At 34.3% G+C, this 23,767-nt stretch overlaps 1 protein-coding gene across 1 annotated transcript in view; it reads left to right on the forward strand.

Moving 5' to 3' along the window:
- Positions 1-23,767, forward strand: part of AGPS (alkylglycerone phosphate synthase) — a 145,147-nt gene that overhangs the window by 65,289 nt on the left and 56,091 nt on the right. Inside the window, exons 9-11 of the mRNA XM_025935115.2 lie at positions 6,343-6,468; positions 9,190-9,298; positions 20,259-20,386. Of these exons, the coding sequence (XP_025790900.2) occupies positions 6,343-6,468; positions 9,190-9,298; positions 20,259-20,386 (363 nt within the window). The remainder of the gene's footprint in view (positions 1-6,342; positions 6,469-9,189; positions 9,299-20,258; positions 20,387-23,767) is intronic.

Below are 23,767 nucleotides of genomic sequence, written 5' to 3' on the forward strand. Positions count from 1 at the left end.
TATTATTTTTTTTTTTTTAATTTTTTTTTTCAACGTTTATTTATTTTTGGGACAGAGAGAGACAGAGCATGAACGGGGGAGGGGCAAAGAGAGAGAGGGAGACACAGAATCGGAAACAGGCTCCAGGCTCTGAGCCATCAGCCCAGAGCCTGACGCGGGGCTCGAACTCATGGACCGCGAGATTGTGACCTGGCTGAAGTCGGACACTTAACCGACTGCGCCACCCAGGCGCCCCTGGGTTTATTATTTTTATCTTTGGCAATTTTTTTTTCCAAGCTTGTGGTTTGTCTTATAATTTCCTTATATTATTTTTGCAGAGCAGACATTTTTAATTTTAATGAAGTCTAGCTTATCAGTTATTTCTTTCACGGATTGTGTCTTTGGTGTTGTATCTAAACATCGTATCCAAGTTCATTGCACTTTTCTTCTTTGTTATCTTTTGGGAGTTTTATAATTTTGCATTTTACATTTAGATCTATGATCCACTTGAATTCATTTTTGTAATGGATGTTTTTATTTTATTTTATTTTATTTTTAATTTTTTTTTTCAACGTTTATTTATTTTTGGGACAGAGAGAGACAGAGCATGAACGGGGGAGGGGCAGAGAGAGGGAGACACAGAATCGGAAACAGGCTCCAGGCTCTGAGCCATCAGCCCAGAGCCTGACGCGGGGCTCGAACTCACAGACCGCGAGATCGTGACCTGGCTGAAGTCGGACGCTTAACCGACTGCGCCACCCAGGCGCCCCTGTAATGGATGTTTTTAGATTCATTTCTTTTTTTGCATGTGGATGTTTAGTTGTTTTAGCAATATTTATTGAAAGGCTATTTTGTTCCATTGTATTCCTTTGCTCTTTTTTTTATTAAAAAAAATTTTTTTAATGTTTTTATTTATTTTTGAGAGAGGGAGAGAGCATGAAGCAGAGGAGGGGCAGAGAGAGAGACACACAGAATCTGAAGCAGGCTCCAGGCTCTGAGCTGTCAGCACAGAGCCCAATGCGGGGCTTGAACTCATGAACTGTGAGATCATGACCTGAGCCGAAGTTGGACGCTCAACTGATTGAGCCACCCAGACACCCCTTGTCTTTGCTCTTTTATCTAAGATCAGTTAAGTATATCTCTGGGCTCTCTGTTCTGTTCCACTGATCTATTTTTTGGTTCTTTCCCCAAAACCACATTGTTTTGATTCCTTAGTTTTGTAGTAACTCTTGAAGTTGGGCAGTGTCAGTCTACTTCCTGGCTCTTAGTTCTCCTTCAAATTGTGTTGGCTATTCTGGGCTTTTTTGCCTTTCTATATAGACTTTAGGATTAGTTTGTCAATATCTATAAATAACTTGGGATTTTGGTTGGCATTGTTACACTGAATCTATAGATCAATTTGGGAAGAACTTACATCTTGATAATGTTGAATCTTCCATGAATATGAAATATCTCTTCATTTATTTAAACCTTTGATTTTATTCATCAGAATTTTCATCATAGATCTTGTACACATCTGTTAGATTTATACCTAAGTATTTCATTTTGGGGGCTCTAATATAAATGGTATTATGTTTTAAATTTTAAATTCCACTTGTTCCTTGTTGGTATATAGGAAAGCAATTGAATTTTGTGTATAAATCATGTATCCTGTAATCTTGCTTTAATTGCTTATTAGTTCGAGGTCACCACCTGTGTTTTCAAAGATATTTTAACTGAGTGTAGAATTGTAAGTTGACAGTGTTTTTCCTTCAGTAATATAAAGATGTTGCTTTGCTCTTGTCTCACTTTACTGTTTCTGACAAGAAATTAGATGTTACCCTTATCTTTGTTCATATGTACATTCTGTGTTTTTTTCCTCTGGTTGCTTTTAAGATTTTCTTATTTCTGGTTTGAATATTTTGATTGTGATGGACTTGGTGTAGTTTTTTGTGTGTTTCTTATATTGAAGATTTGTTGAGCTTCCTTTATTTTTTGGTTTATAGTTTTCATCACATTTGGAAAATTTTTGGCTATTATTTCTTCAAATATCTGTCCCTCCCTCCCTTACCTGACCTTTAGGGACTGTTTACTCATGCATTAGGCTGTTTGAAGTTCCACAGCTCACTGCTGCTCTTTTCAGTTTTTTCTTTAGTTTCTTTTGCTATGTCTTAGAGTTCACTAATCTTTTAGTTGCTGAGTATATTTTACTCTTAACCCCATCAAGTGTATTTTTTTTTTTTTTATCTCCAACATTGTATTTTTTACTTTTTTTAGATGTTTAATTTGGGTCTTTCTGTGTTTTCTGTGTCGACTCTTTGAACATATGGAATACAGTTAAATAACTATTCTGATGTCCTGGTCAGCTAATTATAACGTCTGTTAGTTCTAGGTTGGTTTTGATTATTCACCTCATAATGATTATTTTCCTCATTATAGGTTGTGTTTTCCTGCTTCTTTGTATGCTTAGTAATTTTTGTATTAAGTACCAGACATCATGAATATTATCTTACTAGGTCTTAGATATTTTTCAATTCTATAAAAAGTATTTTTTAGCTTTTTTCTGGGATGTAGTTATTTGGAAATAGTTTGATCCTTTAGTTATTGCTTCTATGATCTTTTAGGTGGATTCAGAGAAGTGCTCAATCTGAGACTAATCATTCCTCATTAGTGAGGAATGACCATCCTGGGTGTTCTACCTCATGTTCTGTGAAGGAAAAGTATTCCAAGTCAGGCTGGTGGAACAGGTTTCTGGCCCTGTATGAGTCCTGGTACTTTTCTGTAATCAGTTTGGATTATTTTTTCCTCGGGTCCTGGGTAGTTTCCTCACTTGTATGTGCTTTTCATTGCTCTGCTGACTACTTGAGGGGGACCATCTGCCAGTCTCCAGGGTTCTCTCTCTGTGCTGCTCTCTTCTCTTTGGTACTTTGTCTTGTGAATTCTAATGCTTTGGTTTTCCACAACTCCAAGCTCCCATCTCCTCACCTCACAGTGTTTTCCAGAGTTGTGCCTGGATTCCCTTTCTCTGCATTGCAGCCGGGAGTTAAGCCAGGGACAGTCATAGTGTTCGTTTCCTTTATTTGCTTTCTCATAAGCAGTCCTTTGTTACCTCATGTCCAGTGTTTAAAGACTTTTGTTTGGGGTTTTTTGTTTTTTTCATGTGAGAAGGTAAATCTAGTTCCTTTTTGCTTCAACTTGGGTAGAGGCAGATGTCCCTGCTGTACTTTTAGTTTTTTCATTACACTTCTAATTGTTCTGTCTTAATTTAATTATGTTTCTTGTTAACTTCAGTCCCTTCTTTGTATAATAACAAGCTCTACAATCTAGGATTTGCTCTTAGTAATATTTCTGAGGCTTAGAGCATAAGGAGTCAGTAAATATTTGTTGTCTTAATATTGAATGGGGTACAGAAGTAAGATAATATTCTTATTCCTTTTTATGGCATACAGATGGAGAGGAGAGGTGATTTTGTTCAAAAGGGATATTTGGTTAACTGTATGAGTTAAATCTGTAAATCTTTCTTCAGATTTTTCTTAGCAGCTAATGGCATTAACAAAGACATAGCAAAGGCACAGACTTTTAAAAGAAGTGGCTGAATGTATATGATCAGAGATACCATTAATTAAGCACTTAACTATATGCCAAAAATTGTTTCTTATTAGTGTAGTGTAGCATGCAAATTTTCTGGGAAGCATAATAATAAATGACAAGTTTCAAATTCAGCTTCTTAACCATTCACTTATTCACTTACCTAGTAGGCAGGTTGTTAGGTTTTAAAGAAGTAGATTTAAAATGGTGTGCTGGGTAGAGCTCCCTGAGCATAGAGACAGTCTTTTTTCTCCCTCCCTCCCTCCCTCCCTCCCTTTCTTTCTTTCTTTCTTTCTTTCTTTCTTTCTTTCTTGTATCCTCATTTCATAGCTTTACATGACTTTATAATTGGAGAAGGTAATGAACTAGCCTACCAGACATAAGAGGCATATTATTACATCTAATATTGATGTACTTACAGAGGCAGTATAGATTTAATTTGCTTTGGTGTAGGTAACATGGAGATTTTGTCATGAGAATATGTGAAAACTCCCTGTTTAGTGCTTAGGGCATCTAAGGGCTCTATTGCCGGAGTCCAGCTCCAGCAGGTTCCCGAAGGATGAACGGCGTTGGCGAAAAAGTGAAAATAAAACAAAACAAAAATAAAAGTGGACACAGACAACAGCAGTGTGTTGTTTATGAAAGCAGGCCACTTTATTGTGGCAAACGTGGCATTATATTTGTTAGCAATTTCCTTGTAGCATGCGCCATCTATGTTTTCTAGCATTATCTAATTCTAAAAATGTTCCTATGTGTAATCACCCTTTAAGGAATAACATGGTTATTTTCTCATAACATTCCCTCCTGCCCTTTGCTTATTGATTAATTTCTTACTTTATTTTCATTATGTATCTATGTTTATCTATAATCTATAGAGCATTTGCTTTGCTGTTTTCATGAAAGGTCATCTATCTCTCAACACCTCAAGTGGAACAGTTACAGGACATGACCTCTTAGTTGTTTTCCTGAACCACTTGTGGTTTGAGGAACAAGTGTTCACCTCGGTCCGAGTGTGAGGAGGAGGCCAAGAGGGCGTTAGGAACCCACGCCTTATGCATTCTCAGAGAGACAATGCACCTAGGAACTAATGAACCATTCTGTACTTTAACCGACTAGGTTCAGTCATCACCTGGAATGCCTCCTGGGGGCCAAGTGGGCCTAGGGGTTGGAGTATCTTGTGCCCACAGATTCACTCCTTAGTTGCCGGAGTGGGGCTTTTAAATCCATTTATTCCTTCCTTGGCTGGGAAATGTATGGGAAATGTATCCTTCCTTTAGGTAGAGGAGTCTTTATAGGGGGTGGCAAGGGCTAGATGTAGGGCCGCACAGTTTCCTTGCGGAACCTTATTTCCTTCCCCAATGGTTCTTTTCCCAGGGGGCCTGTCGAGGGCAGTTCCCCAACAGACAATTCCCCAGGTACTTTTATTAAGGCCAAATTACATAAAAGCAGGAGTATAAGAAGCTTCACTGTCGGTGGGCCGCCCTGCAGTCCCGATCCGTCCACACCCGGGCCCTGCAGTCAGGCTGGTTGGATAGCTCGGCTTCTGGCACTCTATGAATGTTTTTTCTTTTTCTTCTAATTTCAGAAAAATTGAGTAATAGTGGTCTTTTTTTTTTTTTTTTTTGAGAGTAAATAGTACAAATATAGATTGGGAACTAGAAAGAAATATAAAATAACAGTCTGATAATCTTCATTTTAAAATTGTTCATTCATGTATTTAAGCTCCTTATTTATGAGTAGTTAATAACCTCTTAAAATTAAATAAACATTTTGAATATTTAGTGAAAATAATCTATTAACAGTTGATGTCTTTCTAAATCTTTTTTTCCTAGCAAAACAATTAGAAAAGATAAATAATTTGCAACTTACCAGGTTCTCTCACATTAGATCACAACTTTTACACCATACTTAACAGATACAAACATAGCTGACATATTCTACATCTCTGCATGGCTTACTTGAAAAATAGAAGCAGTTGCTTAACTGGATGACTATCAAAACGGTCAATACAGATTGATGGGCTTGAGTGCAGTAGACAGTGGATGTGCAGATGGTGGTGTCTGTACCATTTGACATGAGATGGCTGAGTCTTTAAAATGATTTCAGTGGAATGGCTTTGGTGGTGTTGCAGTAAAGGGCATCCATTCAACTTCAGGTGCTGTGCAGATGGCAAAGCCAAGCTAATATAGAAAAATGAGAAACAAGTGACTATTTAATGTACAGGAATGCATGATCTGCATCACAAATAAATGATGGTATTGCATACAGGAAACCTAGCCAGATGGCTGTACATTAAAACACATGACTCCTTGAGAGAATTAAGTACAGGCAATTTGCTTAGATTTTGTGCAGGCCTGCTGCATATTATATTAGGGTAGGGAGATCAGGAGATTAAGTGCTTTATTTATTGAAAGTGTTTAGGTGAAGTTGGCAGTTACTTAAGCATTATCTGGTCTCCATAAGTACTTAAGTTGTGTCTTTGTGGTTAAAAACAAAGTAGGGAGAGTAGTTGGTATTTTAAAATAAAAGGATCTAATGAAGAAGATTGGCTAGCAAACCTGTGGAATTGTCTTTTGCTCCACATTTTTCAGTTTTGTAAGGTTTTCCACTAGGCAAAAGCTTAAAAATTGTTTTGGATGAGCATGACAAAAGTATTTCTTTTTCTATATAGGTTTTAATGAGTCCAAATACCAGTGACAAGTAGACATTTTAAAGTGTGAAGAGTTAATGTGTTGAGTGCTGTGTTAAATGGGATCATTTTCACTAGTAAAATATTACATTTTTTTTGTTTTTCAGCTTAAAGAAAGTGGTTATTGTACAGGTCATGAACCGGATTCCCTGGAATTCAGCACTGTGGGAGGATGGGTATCTACTCGGGCATCGGGCATGAAAAAGAATATCTATGGCAATATTGAGGACCTGGTAAATTTTTTTCTGGTTATTATGTAATAATTGATTAGTCTATTATTATAAAGTGATTAAAGCCTTTTTTTTAGAGTTGGATGGTAGAGCCCTACCAAAAGTATACCCTTTTTGATTATAGTAAAGTTGACTATGTATAATGGAGGCAGTTAAAAGATAAATGTGGTCATTATTTACGAGTGCTCCTTTTCAAGTGACTGATATTTAAGCTTTGTAGATGCTTCATAGTATCAGTTGTAAAATGTATAAATATTATATTATAAGCCTCATGGAGCCTCAGTCTTCAGCTACCAAGGTTTTAGTCTATTTAGGTGATCTCATCACTGCTACTCTTTTTGTGCTTTAGGAGAGTTTATACTTAATTTTCTTAAAAATTGTTTTCCGTATACAATTAAAGAGCCTGATTGAAAATGTCCTAGTAGGTGGCAGTATCACCAATAATGGTTTATGTGCACCCCATTTTATTTTAGCTCATCTGGTACCAGTGGTCTTGGAATTAGTGCGATAATAATTTAACTATGGGCATCCTGGCTAGGGATTAGGTATCATTTGTTCCATCTGTAGCTTTCCCAGTGAGTAGTTGTATGATCTTGTACAAATTGGATCACCTTTCTAAATTTCAGTTTCCTTTTCTGTAAAGTAGAATGACATTCACTGCACAGAATTATTTTAAGTGTGTATTATAAACACTTAAAATGTTTGCACTACCTTGTTTTTTTTAAATTGAGGATATTTTAGAAATCACTATTTTTTTTTTTTTTTTTTGCAAATTCAATTTCAGAGGAGAGAATTTAATCCTTTTGCTATTGGATTGTTAAAAACTTTATCATAGTTAAGCAAACATTTAGTACTGCTAAAGCATGTAATTTATTTTAATCCTTTTTTTGAAAATCCTTAAGATCACAAATTATAAGCACATATCCTAATGTGCTTATTTGCATGTGTATACCTAGCTTTTAATATAAAAAAGAATGATGCTGTGTTTGATCTAGTCTTTAAACTGTTATCAGTATGTTAACTTATAAATGAACATAGATGTACACATCATTTTTAGAATGCATATAATTCTTTTACCAATAATTCATAGTTTATTAAAGTAACTCCCTATTAATGAATGTTTAAATTATTCTTGATTTTAAAATTGTAGAAAATAAAGGGGAAAGTATCCTTTTTAGTAATTTCTTTAGTATACATCTTTTTAATCCCTTTCTTTGGCCAGGTTCCTAGAGCTTGATTTGTTGCATCAAGATGTTTATGTTTTTGTGTCTTTGGGTCTTTATAGCCAAGTTGCTTCATAGAAATTGTTAATCAACATTCCCACTAGCATTATGAGAATCTTTATTTTACTGGACCTTTTATTTATATTTTTGTCTTTTAATTTTTTATTTATTTAATTGCTTCTGAACGTAAACTTTTAAAGTGTGCTTATTGGTGATTTTTAGTTTTTGTTTTGTGAATTATTGATGTCCTCTGCTCAGTTCCTTAAATAATAAATAGACTATTTTTGTTTATCTGTCAAAAAGGCATTGCAAAAATGTGTTGGATTTTCACTTAACCATTTCCTGATTTGGATCTCTCAGGAACTATTTTTGAGTGACCCTTCAATATGCTTACTTCTTTAGTGGTGTGAGACCTATACTACACACATATCTCTTTTCTACTCTTTTTTTTTTTTTTTTTAATGTTTATTTTTGAGAGGGGGAGAGAGAGAGAGAGAGAGAGAGAGAGAGACACAGAGCATGAGTGGGGGAGGGGCAGAGAAGGGTGAGACACAGATTCTGAAGCAGGCTCCAGACTCTGAGCTGTCCTCACAGAGCCCCATGCAGGGCTTGAACTCATGAACTGTGAGATCATGACCTGAGCCGAAGTCAGATGGTTATCTGACTGTGCCACCCAAGCACCCCTCTTTTCTTCTCTTTAATTCAATCACATCATCTCCCTCTTCATCCCTTTTTACCTGATCATAATTAATATTTCATTCTTTTCACTCTTTTCTACTAAGTGGGCAAAGCAAATAAGTTGTGGGTGGGAATAAGGCAAGAATAAATTTTTTCTTAGAATTCTAAGCATCTGGATCAGTGCTTGATGTGAATAATAGTGCTTCATAAATATTGTTAAACAAGTGAAGGAATGAACCTGTTAAAATATGACCATTGCTTATTTTTTTTCATCCTTTAGTTCTTTAAACCAAACTAAATTTGGTTTAAAGAAAAGTGCTTTTTGGGGCGCCTGGGTGGCTTGGTCGGTTAAGCGTTCGACTTCGGCTCAGGTCATGATCTCACGGTCCGTGAGTTAGAGCCCCGCGTCGGGCTCTGTGCTGACGGCTTAGAGCCTGGAGCCTGTTTCTGATTCTGTGTCTCCCTCTCTCTCTGCCCCTCCCCTGTTCATGCTCTGTCTCTGTCTCAAAAATAAATAAACGTTAAAAAAAAAATTTTTTTTTTAAATTAAAAAAAGTGCTTTTCATTTTTTAAGATGATGAATATACCCAAACCATTAATATTATTAGAATGATTTCCCCCCCTTTTAAAGTTATATAAAACTTATTTTTAGTCTAAGAATTATTAGAAGGTACTAGAATTCTGAAGGGTGTCATCATTTATCACTTAATCCAATGTTTTTAAAAGTAGAGTTTTTTTTTAAATATATATGGACGTGTGTATACACACACACACCATTCACTGACAAATATGTAGAATTTATATCGTGCATTGTATTAAACAGGTGGTTCATATAAAAATGGTAACACCTAGAGGTATAATAGAAAAAAGCTGTCAAGGACCTCGTATGTCAACAGGCCCTGATATCCATCACTTCATCATGGGATCTGAAGGTAAATATAACTAAATTTATTATGAAAAAATAGAGGTTAGTGACTAGTTTTGTGAAAATCTGTGATATTGTGATATAAGATCTTTGAAAGAAAGGCATGTTTTATGTATTTAAAGGTGATTTTTTTTTTAGTTTTATTACTTTAATTTAGTACTTCATAGTAGTTTTTATTATGAGAACATCTTATTAAACATCCTTTTACATTTTGGTTGTTTATAGTTTTAGAGATAACTTAGTCTTTTTGGTATTTTATTTTTATTTTAGACGTTTCAGTCCATGATTTTAGGAAGAGTAGCTGTTAAGATTTAAAATGTTTGCTTTAAAATTTTATATTATTCTCTATTCTTGTCTGAATTAACAGGAGGGAAGGGACTGAGAAAGTATTGTGTTAGTATCTTGTCTTTCTGTAGTTGTATCTTTTGTTACTTGCTATTTGATTCTTTGAAGAAGTGGAATTTAAAATTCTGTTGATTTACATATCTTTTAAAACTTGTTTTTTTTGTTTGTTTGTTTTTTTTTTACTACTTAACTAGTATTCTTTGCTTGGTTACTTAATGCTGGGTGAACTAGAATGTAGTTCTTTATCTTATACAAAACATTTCATTCCTGTACTGATCAGGAAGAAACTAACCTTCCTTCTATATTGCAAACTAACTGTTATGTGGTGAATTTTATGGATAAGATGAACATAGTCTTTATTTTTCAATTTGTAGAATGGTAGAGAGGGATATCCCTTAAATTCGGAGAAATAAGATAAAACTAGTATTTCTAAATTAATGGAAGAACTCATTACTAATTTAGAAGGTGGTACAAGCTAAAAAAGAGATAGACTTTCAAAACATTTAGCTTATTCATGGATACGAGAGCAATTATAATAAACTAAGGTGAAAGGGCATAAATTTCATCTTTTGATAGTAATATCAAGGAGGGAAAAAATTAAACTGTGTCTCAGTGACATGGTAGAGGTCACCATTGATTTGATGACCAGTGGTACAGCTTAGATATTTTTTCATAATAATCAATGATAAACCTTTGTCAAGATGTCTCAACAGTTTACTCTCATTCCTTTTCTGATAAGTATACTCTTCTATGAAACAATAGAACTACATTTTTAATAAAAAATGTTAAATTCTCTTAAAATAATACAATTCTTTGATAAATATTCTATAACTTTTCATACTAACACATCTAAAAGTTAACTAAAATATGTAACTTTTTGCTATCAGGTGTCAAATTGAATAACAAATAGGTATTAAAACTGATAGGTATTTTTAAAAATATATTTTGTATAATTTTTTTGTTTAATTTCATTTTTGAGAGAGAGTGAGCTAGAGTGAGCAGGGAGGGACAGAGAAAGAGGGAGAGAGAGAATCCCAAGCGCTGACAGCACAGAGCCCGATGCAGGACTCCATCCCACGAACCATGAGATCATGGTTATGATCTTAACCGACTGAGCCATCCAGGCACCAAAAGTGATTGTTATTAATTATACTGTTGATGCAATTGGAGTCAACTTTATACATATATATTATCTTTTCAGGTAACCATATCAAACATTTTGTTTTTCTTCCATCACTTAGTATTTTAAAAATTTTGGGGGGCGCCTGGGTGGCGCAGTCGGTTAAGCGTCCGACTTCAGCCAGGTCACGATCTCGCGGTCCGTGAGTTCGAGCCCCGCGTCGGGCTCTGGGCTGATGGCTCAGAGCCTGGAGCCTGTTTCTGATTCTGTGTCTCCCTCTCTCTCTGCCCCTCGCCCGTTCATGCTCTGTCTCTCTCTGTCCCAAAAAATAAATAAACGTTGAAAAAAAAAAATTAAAAAAAAAAAAAAGTCAACAGGCCATGGGGAGCCTGGGTGGCTCAGTCGGTCAACAGCAAAACTCCCCAACTATATCTCATACATCCTATGAGTGTGCCTTCATTAAAGAAGTATTTTAGGGGCGCCTGGGTGGCGCAGTCAGTTAAGTGTCCGACTTCAGCCAGGTCACGATCTCGAGGTCCGTGAGTTCGAGCCCCGCGTCGGGCTCTGGGCTGATGGCTCAGAGCCTGGAGCCTGTTTCCGCTTCTGTGTCTCCCTCTCTCTCTGCCCCTCCCCCGTTCATGCTCTGTCTCTCTCTGTCCCCAAAATAAATAAACGTTGAAAAAAAAAAAAATTAAAAAAAAAAATTTTGGTTGCTAGGTATTATGCTGGCATACTAAAGGACACAGGTAATAATTGACCTTTATTATACAGTATGATAAATTGTGTGATAGAAGTAAATATAGGAGAAATATAGACAAAGTTTGCATTGATGGATGCTTAAGAAGACCTCTCCAGAGGGGCCTTACCTAAAGCGGTCCTTGAAGGTTGATAAGGAGTTGAGGGAATAAGGTGGGGAGGGAGTTGCCTACAGAGAGAACTGCATGGCAGACTTAAAAGTGAGAACAAGCTATGTCTGCCTTGTGAAGCTGTGAATTTTTCAATATAACTGGAACATAAGATCCAACTGTAGGGTGGAGTAGGCAGCAGGTCTAGGGGTAGAGTGGTAAGGATTATAGGGTGGCTGGAGAGATAATTTGGTCTTTCATGCCTTTTAAAATAGTTTAAACTGGATCTAAAAGACTGGACTACCTCTCTCAATAGTAAATTATCATATGAATTTAAGGAAGGTAAACTAATAAAGATAAGAAATATGATTTATTAAACATATATGCTAGGGTAAATTACTGTATTTAAATGAGATCTTATTATAAATATACATGTAAAATGCCACACTGATCTAAAAGCATAACATGAAATCTTTCAGATCTGGATTTCAGTCCTGGTTCCACCACTTACATTTCGTTGACTTTGTGTCAGTTAGGTAATTCTTTATGCTAGTGTCCTCAGCTATAAAATGGGGATAATAAAAGAATCCATCTTCATAAGCTTTTTGTGAGGATTAAATGAGATTATGATAAGCAGTCTATAAGCATTTAGTAAGTTAAATTTATTACTATTGTTATTGCTGTGTATTACTTTGGCATCAGTGATCTTTCCAATGTGTTTATAGTCCCTAATCTCCATCTCTGTTTGTATGTGGATATAGAGTCATCTTAATATAGGCCAGGAGACAGCATGATTGGGAAAGTAAATTTATGCAAAATCATTTTTTTTAAGTTTTATTTATTTATTTATTTTTGAATTTTATCTTTTTAATCTTTTTATTTAAATTCCAGTTAGTTAACATACAGTATAACATTAGTTTCAGGTGTACAATATAGTGATTCAACACTTCTTTGTATCACCCCGTGCTCATCACAAGTTCATATTCTTTTATAATATGTATTTTCATCTACTATTTTGAACTATCTAAATAATAACCTGCTGCCTTAAGCGTGTCATAAGTTTTTCCTCAAGCTTTAGAAACATTTTTTCTTGCTACAGTTAAATCATGTGATGACAGCCTTGAAAGTATTATCGTTCAAAAATGTATTTTCCTGATCCTACTAAGTTGTACATGTGACTAACCATGTTAAATTTAACGTTTTTGTCTTGTTTTGAGTTGTGAATTTTTCATAATGATTTTTTTCAACAAGCAGCTTCTTCCCATTTTAGATGCTAGAATGTGATCAATATAATGAAAATTATAATAAATAGTCAAAGCATCTGAAGTGCTTTGCATTTTTTTTCTGGTGTATGGAATTTACTAGTAACTTCAGATAGCTTGCTCTTTTATTTGGAAAATGGTTAAAAGTACATTTGTATTTTTTAACCCATGACGCACCCTTGTTTTAGCCTTTGCTCTGTGTTGAAATAAGTAAAATGCTTACTATCAGTCCTTTTATGTAATTTTACTAGTCACCTTTTGGTTAAATAAAGCTAACCCTTTACTAGATTCCTCCAGAAGGGCACATTGTGTATCTCGTGAGTTCTAGAATGTTTTAAACTGTTTTCCTCTGACCTGGATACCAGCAGGACAGCTTGGGTGGATATAACATCCATGGGTTGCACTTTCTTTCCTTGTTTCTTAAAAATGCTGCTCCAGTGCTGCCTGGTTTTATATGTTGTTTTAAAGAAATCTAATGCTAGCTCTTTTGCCTTGTAGCTTCTTTCCTTTTTTTTTTTTTTTTTTTTTTTTTTTGCCTGGGTGTCCTGAGGATTTTTTTCTTTATTATTGAAGTTTACTACTTTTATAGATCAGAGTTGATTGTCCTAGGTTGTTTCGCGTGGTACCCATTGGACCCTTTCTGTGTTTATATTTAGGTCTTCTTCTATTTTGGAAAGGTTTTTTTTATATTATAGTGTCAATGATTAGGGGTTTTCTCCCAGTGTTTTGATTTTTCTTCTTTAGGGCTATAAGTTCTATTTCAGCCCCTATTTCTCTGACCTTTTTTTTCAACTTTTTATTTCATTTTCTTTCTATTGGTTATTTTCTTGCTTTTCTTCAATGCCCTTTATTAAGTTTTCATTTGAATCTATTCTTTGTTCTCCTTTGAATATCTTATAACTTAGCCTTCATTTTTTATATGTTTTGTTGCTGTTGTTGCTGCTGTTCTATTTCTTCCCTGAGATCGGTCATCTCTTGTTTCATTGCTTCTTGCTTTTTGTCCATTTATGTTTTTAGTGTTTGTGTTTTTTTAAGTATATTATTTTGAGAGAGAGAGCATGCATGTGCACGAGCAGGGGAGGGACAGAGACAGGGAGAGAGAGAATCTCAAACAGGCTCTGCATCCTCAATGCAGAGCCCAACATGGGGCTTGATCTCATGAACTTTAGATCAAGTCCTGAGCCGAAATCAAGAGTTGGATACTTAACTGACTGAGCCATGTAGGCGCCCCTTTAATGTTGTATTTCTGATTCAAGTATTGTTTTTAATATCCCCAAATGCTTGCTTGACAATACTTAATTCAGTTTGAAATGTTGTTTGACATTTTTTTTTTTTTCTTCAGGATCGTGGTTGGTTTAGGGGAGAGACTTTTTATTAGCAGAAAAGCTTTTATTTATATTTTCTGACTTACTGCAGTAGTTTTTGTGGATTTGGTGTGCTTTTTTCTGTTGCTATTTATTACTTAGAAAGGGTTCCTAGTTTGGAAATGTCCTTTTCTGTCACTCCTCCTCTCTTTTGTGCTACTTGTTTTTGGATGGTGGTATTGTTGGTGGGAGAAGGCATGATGGCACGTCTTCTTTCTCTCTTATTTCTTTAGGATCTTTAATTTTTTCTATTATACTTTCCCTTCATTACCTTTTCTCCAAGGAATACCACACTTCTCTGAATATCATGCTCCCCTTGCTTCTCTAAGGCTGCCATTTCTGGTTCCTCCCATTTTCAATCCCCTCTCCACAGCCAGGGCCTGTATAGCATTTTGTCATTATTGTTGCACTTTTGCTTTCTGTAATTCTTTCTATGCTTTCTTCAGGTCCTCTGATACCCTCTTCCCTTTCTTATGAAATCTTTTAAGCCTCCCATTATTTTCTACCCTTACAAACTTGCAGCAAGTAGAAGGCCGTAGAAGGTCTTTTGGAATTTTTTCACTTTATTTCTACTTCACAGGTAATGTGAAGGTCAAAGTGTTTTTTGTCTCCTAGTAGTATTGAAGGTTTTATTTCAAGCCATACAGAGAAAGACAGATACCATATGTTTTCACTCTTATGTGGGTCCTGAGAAACTTAACAGGAACCCATGGGGGAGGGGAAGGGAAAAAAAAAAAAGAGAGAGAGAGAGGTTAGAGTGGGAGAGAGCCAAAGCATAAGAAACTCTTAAAAACTGAGAACAGGGGCGCCTGGGTGGCTCAGTCGGTTAAGCGGCCAACTTCGGCTCAGGTCATGATTTCGCGGTCCATGAGTTCGAGCCCCGCGTCGGGCTCTGTGCTGACAGCTCAGAGCCTGGAGCCTGTTTCAGATTCTGTGTCTCCCTCTCTCAGACCCTCCCCTGTTCATGCTCTCTCTCTCTCTCTCTCTCTCTCTCTGTCTCAAAAATAAATAAACGTTAAAAAAAAAAAACTGAGAACAAACTGAGGGCTGATGGGGGGTGGGAGGGAGGGGAGGGTGGGTGATGGGTATTGAAGAGGGCATCTTTTGGGATGAGCACTGGGTATTGTATGGAAACCAATTTGACAATAAATTTCATATATTTAAAAAAAATGATAGCCAAAAAAAATGAAGGTTTTATTTCAGCATTATTTGTGGTTTTGTTTTACTTGTTGATTTTTATGGGTTTTTTTTGGGGGGGCGGGGGAGTAGAGAGGGGAGAAGTTTCAGAATCAAATGACTGCCATTTTCTTAGTCCTGAAGTTACCTGAAAGTATATTTTCAAATTACAAAAGATTTTATTTACTTTAAGCAAATACTTGCATTTTATATCAAGTAGCAATTGAAGCTTTTAGTTTTCTTGAGAACAAACATTACATTTGAAAATTATAAAACAGAAGATATTTAAATTTATTGCAACATATTTTGGATAAAAGAGAAAGAAAAGTGAATGATATATAAACCTCTATGATGTCATCTTGCCATGGAGTTATCTATAAGTAATAATACTAAGTAGATATAAAATATGAAGTGTATAAAGTGGTATAATGTACATATAATCAAGTGATAAGTAGTCCAAGTCTTTCATATCACTCCATTGACAATACTCCCAAAACAAAAGAATCAATAAATACAATAAAACAGAACAGAAATGAGCCTTTTGATTAAGTGAATTTAGATATATCCATTTGTGATGGGCTAATTTGAATGTAAATCTGAATGGAAGCTGCCCTCCTTCAAACTGTGTCTGAGACCTAGATGATTTTGCTTTCACAGTGGGACCCCCTGTAGAGCTAATAGCTAGATAGTTGCAGAGACTCACCTTAGGCATTTCACTATCCTTACAATAATGCAAAGTCTCACTTTACTGATTATCATCTTTTTTAACCTAACTTATAATGTTATGGTGGATTTTACTACTTCAGAGTGCCTGCTCTACTACATACGAGGCAGTACAGGTATATAGGGGTTTAAGGCATAGTCACTTTTCACTGGTACCTTAGAATTTTGATGTAGAATTTTAAAGGAAGTTTGCTAATGTAAAGGTATATATATTTTAAAATCAACTTTTTGAATAATTACATGTACAAAATTAAAATATGGACAAATGTACAAAATTCAAAAGGTACTGAAGGATGTACAAGGGAAAATCTGCCTTCTATCCCTGTCTTCCAAGCATCTCCCTTGTTCAGAGTAAACACTTAACTGCTGTAGATCAGTATATATGTATACAGTTTTAAAAACACAAACAGGAGTTTACTACTCTTTGCTTTACACTTCATTTTATAAAGCTGAGTCCATGTAAGTATCATTACATTTAGAGCCACTTCATTCTTTTTGACAGCTACTTGAATGTATACCGATGTATTTAACCAGACCCTCATTGATTGGCATTTAAATGGTTTCTGGCTTTTTTTCCTGGGTTATATTTAGGTTACGTTTAGATTATATTCTATAATTCAAAGAAATATTTTCAAATGGCTTCACTTGTCAGATGTTAAGGAAATATTTCACAAAAACCTGGGAACTTGGAGTTTAGTTTTAAATAGATGTTTTCCTGTCTACAGTCAAGGCTTATATTAACCTTTTCCTTAATGAATTTCAATCTGGTGACTGTTGAGTTTCAGCAAGTATTTATTAAATTTTTCTGTAATCTGTGGTCAGATTAAATAGAGGAGATGATTCCTGTGTTTAGGAGTACATGCCTGTCAAATTTCAATTTATTTGTAGAAAGAACTTTTAGCATCAGATGTTAGTTCCAAGGCTATAGAAGCTTCTAAAAATGTTGAAAAGAGTTGAAAGAATTACAAATAAGTTTAGTGATGGTGTCACTGTAGTAGTAGGAAGATTAGCAACATTAAAAATTAAAGTAGTACTACTTGTATTGGTAAGAAAGAACAGGTGTGATAGAAAATTCTGTGCTGGTGGATGAGGAGACAGCATAGTATTAATAGTTTACCTGTCAGCCTTTTGCCTCTTTGGCAAAGGTTTAGAAGTTCTCTTAGACTCTTTCTATAGTCTAAGATATCTATTTCTTAAAATTTTTCTATTTGTAAAATGCATGATGGTTAGTTCCTTATTTAAGGAAATAACTCTGAAGTTTCATTTGTAATTCATTTGGAGAATTAAGTTATAATGGTTATTTTAAAATAGCTTTATTGAAATACAGTTCACAAACCATAAAATTCACCCATTTTAAAGTGTATCCCTTAGCAGGGATAGTTCCTGAGATTAGTGTTTGAGAGTCTTTTCTGAGCATGGTTGGGGTCCTTCCCACTGTTTCTATACAGGCAAATTAACTGGCCTACAGTCTTGCCTTTATTTTCAATAAATTAACCTATGTCCTCCCAGTTGCCTTTTACCAAATCCTCCACTGTTTTGAGAGTGTTTTAGGCTTGAACTTCTTCATGCTGTGTTGCAAACAAAGTAATTTTCTTTGGAAAGAGATTAGGAGCTATTTTTTGGTTTGTGTTCCCTTACCCCCTCCCTCCTCCACCCCTGTAAAATCTCTGAGCCTTGATCCTGGAGGCGAAGGGAGGAGAGAGGAGCAGCAGAGCAATGGCATGCTTTTCTCTGAGGACATCACTGCTTTAGTAGCTCAGTGCTAGGGAGAAGAGAGAAGGAAAACACATCTTCTTGGTTTGCTTCTCCTGGCAAGATACCAACTCTTTGCAAGCCAGGCCAAGGGTGATTGGGATCCCAGTATTAGTATAACACTCCAAGTAGAGCCTCTGCCCCACCAGCTAAGGTTGGGTACTAGAAGTGAGCCAATCTCTTCCCCACTTCTCCCACATCTTGGTGGTATGTGCCTGGAATGTAACTTTAGGAAAAGGTAGATGAGGGCAGTGTTGTTATATGGAAAAGGATCACAGGTTTTTCTGAAATGAAAAAAGTCTTCACGTATATATTTCAGAGAAAAGAGAACACACATCCACACAAAAATATGTGTGTAGATTTGTATATATATTCACAGTAGCATTATTTATAGCAGCCAAAATGTGGAAACCTATGGAACTTTCAGCTCTGCGAGGGGAGAGGGACTGAACATTGAATTAGTGGTTCAATCAGTCATGCCTCTGTGATGAAGCTTTCATAAAAATTACTAAAATGCAGGTTTTGGAGAGCTTCCATGTTGATTAACACATGGAAGTGCTGGGAGGGTGGTGCATCTGGAAAGGGCATGGAAACTCAGCCCCTTTCACCATACTTTGCCCTCTGCATCTCTCTTTTTTTTTTCATCTTAACTCTTCCTGAGTAGTATCATTTTATATTACATTGACAAGCTAGTAAAAAAAAAATGTGGAAACCCAAATGCCCATCAACTAACGATGGGTAAACAAAATGAGTTCTGTATACATTGGAGTAATAGTTCATAATTTTAAAAAAATGGAAGTACTAATACATGTTATAACAGGGATAAACCTTGAAAACATTATCTAAGTGAAGCCAGTCACAAAAAAACACATATTGTAAAATTCCATTTATATGAAATATTCAGAATAGACAAATTTGTAGAAGTTAGTGGTTGTCTAGGGCTGAGTATGTATGTGGGGATGGGGGGGTGATGGAGAATGACTGTTTCATGGATATGGGGTTTCTTTTTTGGGGTGAGGAAGATGTTCTAAACTTAGATTTAATGATAGTTGCATATATCTATGCACATACTGAAAAACATTGAGTTTTACACTTTAAATGGGTGAATTTTATGGTCTATGAATTATATCTCAATAAAGATGCTAAAATAAAAGATAAAGTCTAGTCACTTGTTATCTTTTAAAATTTACAAGATATATCTACTTTTTATTCAAATACTAATCAGGCCAAACTTGCAGAGTTTCTGTAATTTTACAAGTCATAATGGGGTCATATTTGCTATCTCCATAGGCAGTCATTTGTATATGTGAGGAACATATTGTGATCTAATGTAATTTACTTTTTACATAGTAAAAAGTTTCATAGTTTTCTATCTTGTATTCTATACTGACATTTTGAGTATATTATAAATTTATTGAACGCTTTTTTTGTGATACTATTTATTTATTTATTTATTTATTTATTTATTTCTAGTGTTGTCATTAAGTTCTCCAATTCAAAGCTTTCCGTCTTTATTCTTTTTTTTGTGATTCTCAGAAAATTTACTGCTAGTGTTAATAATTTCTAACATTTGTACATCAGAAATCACTGATTTGAAAAGTGTGACATTGTGAATATAATAATTTTTAACCATGTCTCTTCAAATATTTTAGTATAGTTATTTAAATCATGTAGAATATAGTTTATATTTAACTTGCTATTTTCCTCTTTGATTTTTCTCTCCTCTGTGTAATAAAGAAAAGAGCATTTGTTTCACTAGTGGTTCTCTTGTGCTAGATATTTATAGTAACTATTTTGTCTCTGAAATATCTGTTTTTTTTTTTCTTTTTGTTTTGTTTTTTGTTTTCTGTTTTACAAGGGCATCCCAGTGTTGCCTTTGTCATTGTATGAATTCTTAGGAAAAAAGGCGAGATAATAATAGTCCCTCTAATTTCTTCTATCATTTTAAATTCTCATAGAGGTTTCTTTTTGCCCCAGTAAATTGTTCTCACAGTAAAAGTAGGCACAAATATCAAAATATAGTTTTGTCTGAATGTATATGAGATATAAAAACCTGTTGTTTTAAAATTTGTTTTCTTTTAGTAGGTTGTAATGCTTTTCAAATGATTTAAAAGTAACCTTGGAGAAGGGTTACCTTAAAAATGTCTTAAAGTATTTATATATAACATAAGAAGAATGTATTCCAAAAACTTTTTTCAGAAATTATAAAATGTTTGTTTTTCTAAAAAGACTTGAGTAGCCATTATTCCCCACATAGAATAGATTAAATAGATTTAAATATGAATAGAATAAATTAATAGAATAAATAGATAAAATAGATTTAAATATGACTTAGAAAATTGGCATGTGATATATTGGATTATTCCCCCTTCTTTTTCAGGAACTCTTGGTGTGATAACAGAAGCTACAATAAAAATCAGACCAATCCCTGAATACCAAAAGTATGGCTCAGTAGCTTTCCCTAATTTTGAACAAGGAGTAGCCTGTTTAAGAGAAATTGCAAAACAGGTAAAAACAAACAAACAAAAAAGAACAAAAACCCACCCATATATATTTATAGTTTAAAAATTCTGCGTAACTGATTTTGTATGTCACATATAATCTTCATATTTAGTTGTGTTATATATGTGGTTTTTCCCCAGTTCTGTATGAAAAGGTAATGTAAAATCATCCCTGTAAGTGCAGTTGCTATTTCTTTATTTCTTGGTTTAAAGAGTGCTGTGTGATTTTAAGCCAAGGTAAGGTATATACTTGGGTTGATGGCTTTGAATGACTCTGCCTTTAATGAATGTTATGTTTTCTTAAATTATTTTTAGGTAAGATATTTTGTGATTAATTTGAAGTAATATATAATTTTTCTTAAACTAAGACATTTATTGAAATTAAAATAAATGGCTGATTGTCAGTGATCAAAAATATAGAAATTAAATATAGGTAATCAAACTTTATCAATACTTAGAATATGCTACTACTAGACCCTACTTTGTTTTATAATAGTACCTAGGCTATAGCTTAAGTTAAATAACATAATATAACATAATATATTTAGCTATAAGTTAAGAAGAATTCCCATTTTCTGTTCCCTTATTTAAAAAAAAAGATATAATATTAAGGATTTTTAAAAGACTAGGTAGTATCAAGTAATTTTATTTCTGTATTCTGTGTATCAGTGTAGAAATTCTTGCATTTCTTTAGGTATTTGGTTCATTATTTGAACTACGATGGTTTGTGAAAAATTCTCATTTCAGCATTTCACAGTGGGGAGGAAATCAAGGGAGTATACTGCAGCCTGTTTCTTCTTGCTTTCTCCAAACTCCTGGAGTTCTTTAGTACTTCCCATCAGCTGTATGCAACTAGAATCTTGAGGCAAGGGACCTTTCCAACCTGACCCATATAGGTCAGCCTCCAGGTATATCATGAGCAGAGTGAAGCGAGGATCTGCTGAGGCAAAGGAATGATATCCAGCAAATACTCCATATTCATTGTGGACTCTTTCAAGTACGGAAATGGAAAGTGGTCAAGAGTCTTATCTTCCCACCATTCTACGACATAAATGTCTTAAAGAAATTTAAAATAAGCAAAAATATTTCACAGTTACTCACATATTTACCATTTTTAGGGTTCTTTCTTTCATATATTCAGTTTTGCTTTCTGAGACATTCATTTTTTCCGTTAGTTTTCTGCTTGGAGGAGGTTCAGCTATATGGTCACTTAATCTAACAGTTGACAAGGATAATTTCTGTAATTTCCAGGTAGCTTCAGTTACTTATCAGTAAAATTGCTTCCTGCATTAAGATTTAACCATAGGCCCCTTAGTCTTGATTTCTTCCTGCTGGGTGGGAGAATAATTTAAAAAAGAAGTATAGTCCTAGAATGAACATTCTTAAACTACTGGCAGGTTACTTTGGTGGTGGTAAAGCAAAAACAAATGTTAATAGTTGAAACTTTTACAAGAAGAGCTCCTAATTCCTAGAACCTTGGGGATATTATGTTATGGTTAGGGTGCTAGAATATATAGTTAAGTATTATGCTATTTGCTAAAATAATGAGATGATATAATATTTAAATATTATTTTAATATATAAATATGTAATATACATTACATATTAAATATCAATATACATCATATATTTAATGTAATATTAAATATTATATTTAAAAGCAGGACTACTGAATAAAGGAGAAGTGGAAATAAGTTTCAGGAGTAAATACTATTTGTTATTCTGACATGATATCTGAGCACTGAGTAGTAAAGTTCAAGCGTGTTCTGATACTTGTCACTAAAACCTTCCACATTTAAAGGCAAAGGAAGAGAATTTCAAATTTAAGATAGCCTAGATGTTAAGGAATAAAAGAACTAATTGCAAAATGTTATGGTTTTGCCTGTGAGTTAAAACCTAGAAGAATGGAAAGCTAAGTTTTCATGTTGTTTTTTGTTTGTTTGTTTTGCTTTGTTTAGAAAATTACTGTAAGTAAGTTCACCTATTAAAAATCAAACCAAACATTTCCCATTATTAGATTGTATTTCTTATCAATTTCAGTCTCCCTTAATGATTTTTTTTAAGTGTTTTCACCTTGTATTATAATTTATTCTTGGTGTTAAGTACTTTTATTTGTTTCTGTCTTTGTTAAGCTTTATTATTTCCCCTCCCCAAAAAAGCTTTATCATAAAATTTATAGTTCGTAGTATCTCTCTTTTTCAAGTTTTGAATATGACATCTTTTTAATTGGCTATTGTTGTCTCCATTTTTTATGGCAAAATAAGCAAGAATGCCACATTGGATTTTTAAAAATAATTACAGAATCGATAAAACTATCTGATTTATATGTATTTTCAACAAAAGATCTTTGATGAGGTCACATTCAGTCTATGTTGGTCAAATCTGCCCCTTCACAAGCTCTCCACTCTGTAGAACACAGATTTAGTAGACTTGTGAAAAAATGTTGCTAGGTGATCTTGGAAGTAAAGGTAGACATATTTATGCTTTCCTCTTTTCTGCATTGTAAATATGTAAATATATCTTAGGTTTCATTAATGAGAAATGATGTACAAATGTATCAGAATCCTAAATTTATAATTTTATTAAAATGGAAATATTGGATTTAAACATAGTTGCTATAATCTGATGCAGTTTTTGTTACAATTTAATATATGCCCCTGATAGAAAGTAATAGAGAACTACTTGTGCTAATGAAAAGCAGGGGGTGAAATTTTCCTTCATCCTTGCATAAGTCAGTAAAAATTGCGCTTTTACTCGTTTTAAAAAATTCTTTGGATATTCACCAGTGACTGTAATCTAAATTGACTACACAAAACTGTATTGGGTATGTAGTTTGGAATAAACAAAGGTGATAGCTGATAGAAAGTGCTACCCTGTGGTTAAAGACCTTAAAGGAAAGCTCCCCTCTAATCTATAGTTTTAATAAATTGGTTCTGTGTACTTGGTAATAGACAGTTTTTAAAGGCATACATACCACGTGACTAGAAAGTTTGTCTTTCTTGAAACTGATTAAAAAGCCTAGATAGATACTATTTTATTTTCAAATATTACTTGTATGAATGAAACAATTGCTAAGAATAGTTACTGTGATTTGGAGATATTCCACTGTTTGAGGAACATATATATTTTACTTCTGCACAGATAGATAAGTATGAATGTTTACCTGCCCTGGAAATGGGCAAATGCTTGTATTATGGCTTAGAGACATTTACATATTAGTTTACAGAATGTACAAATCTCATATGTCAAGAATGGAACGACGTGTGCTGCCCTGCTTTGTAACAGTATTCTCAGGCAGAAAAATTGAGAAAATGATCAGATTTTGGCACTAGTTGTTCAATTTGCAATTTGGAATTTCAGCTGATAGGAAGAGAATTAAGATCCATTA

Source organism: Puma concolor, chromosome C1, assembly GCF_028749965.1.
Source record: "Puma concolor isolate L17-30 chromosome C1, mPumCon1.1.hap2, whole genome shotgun sequence".
Lineage (NCBI taxonomy): Eukaryota > Metazoa > Chordata > Mammalia > Carnivora > Felidae > Puma > Puma concolor.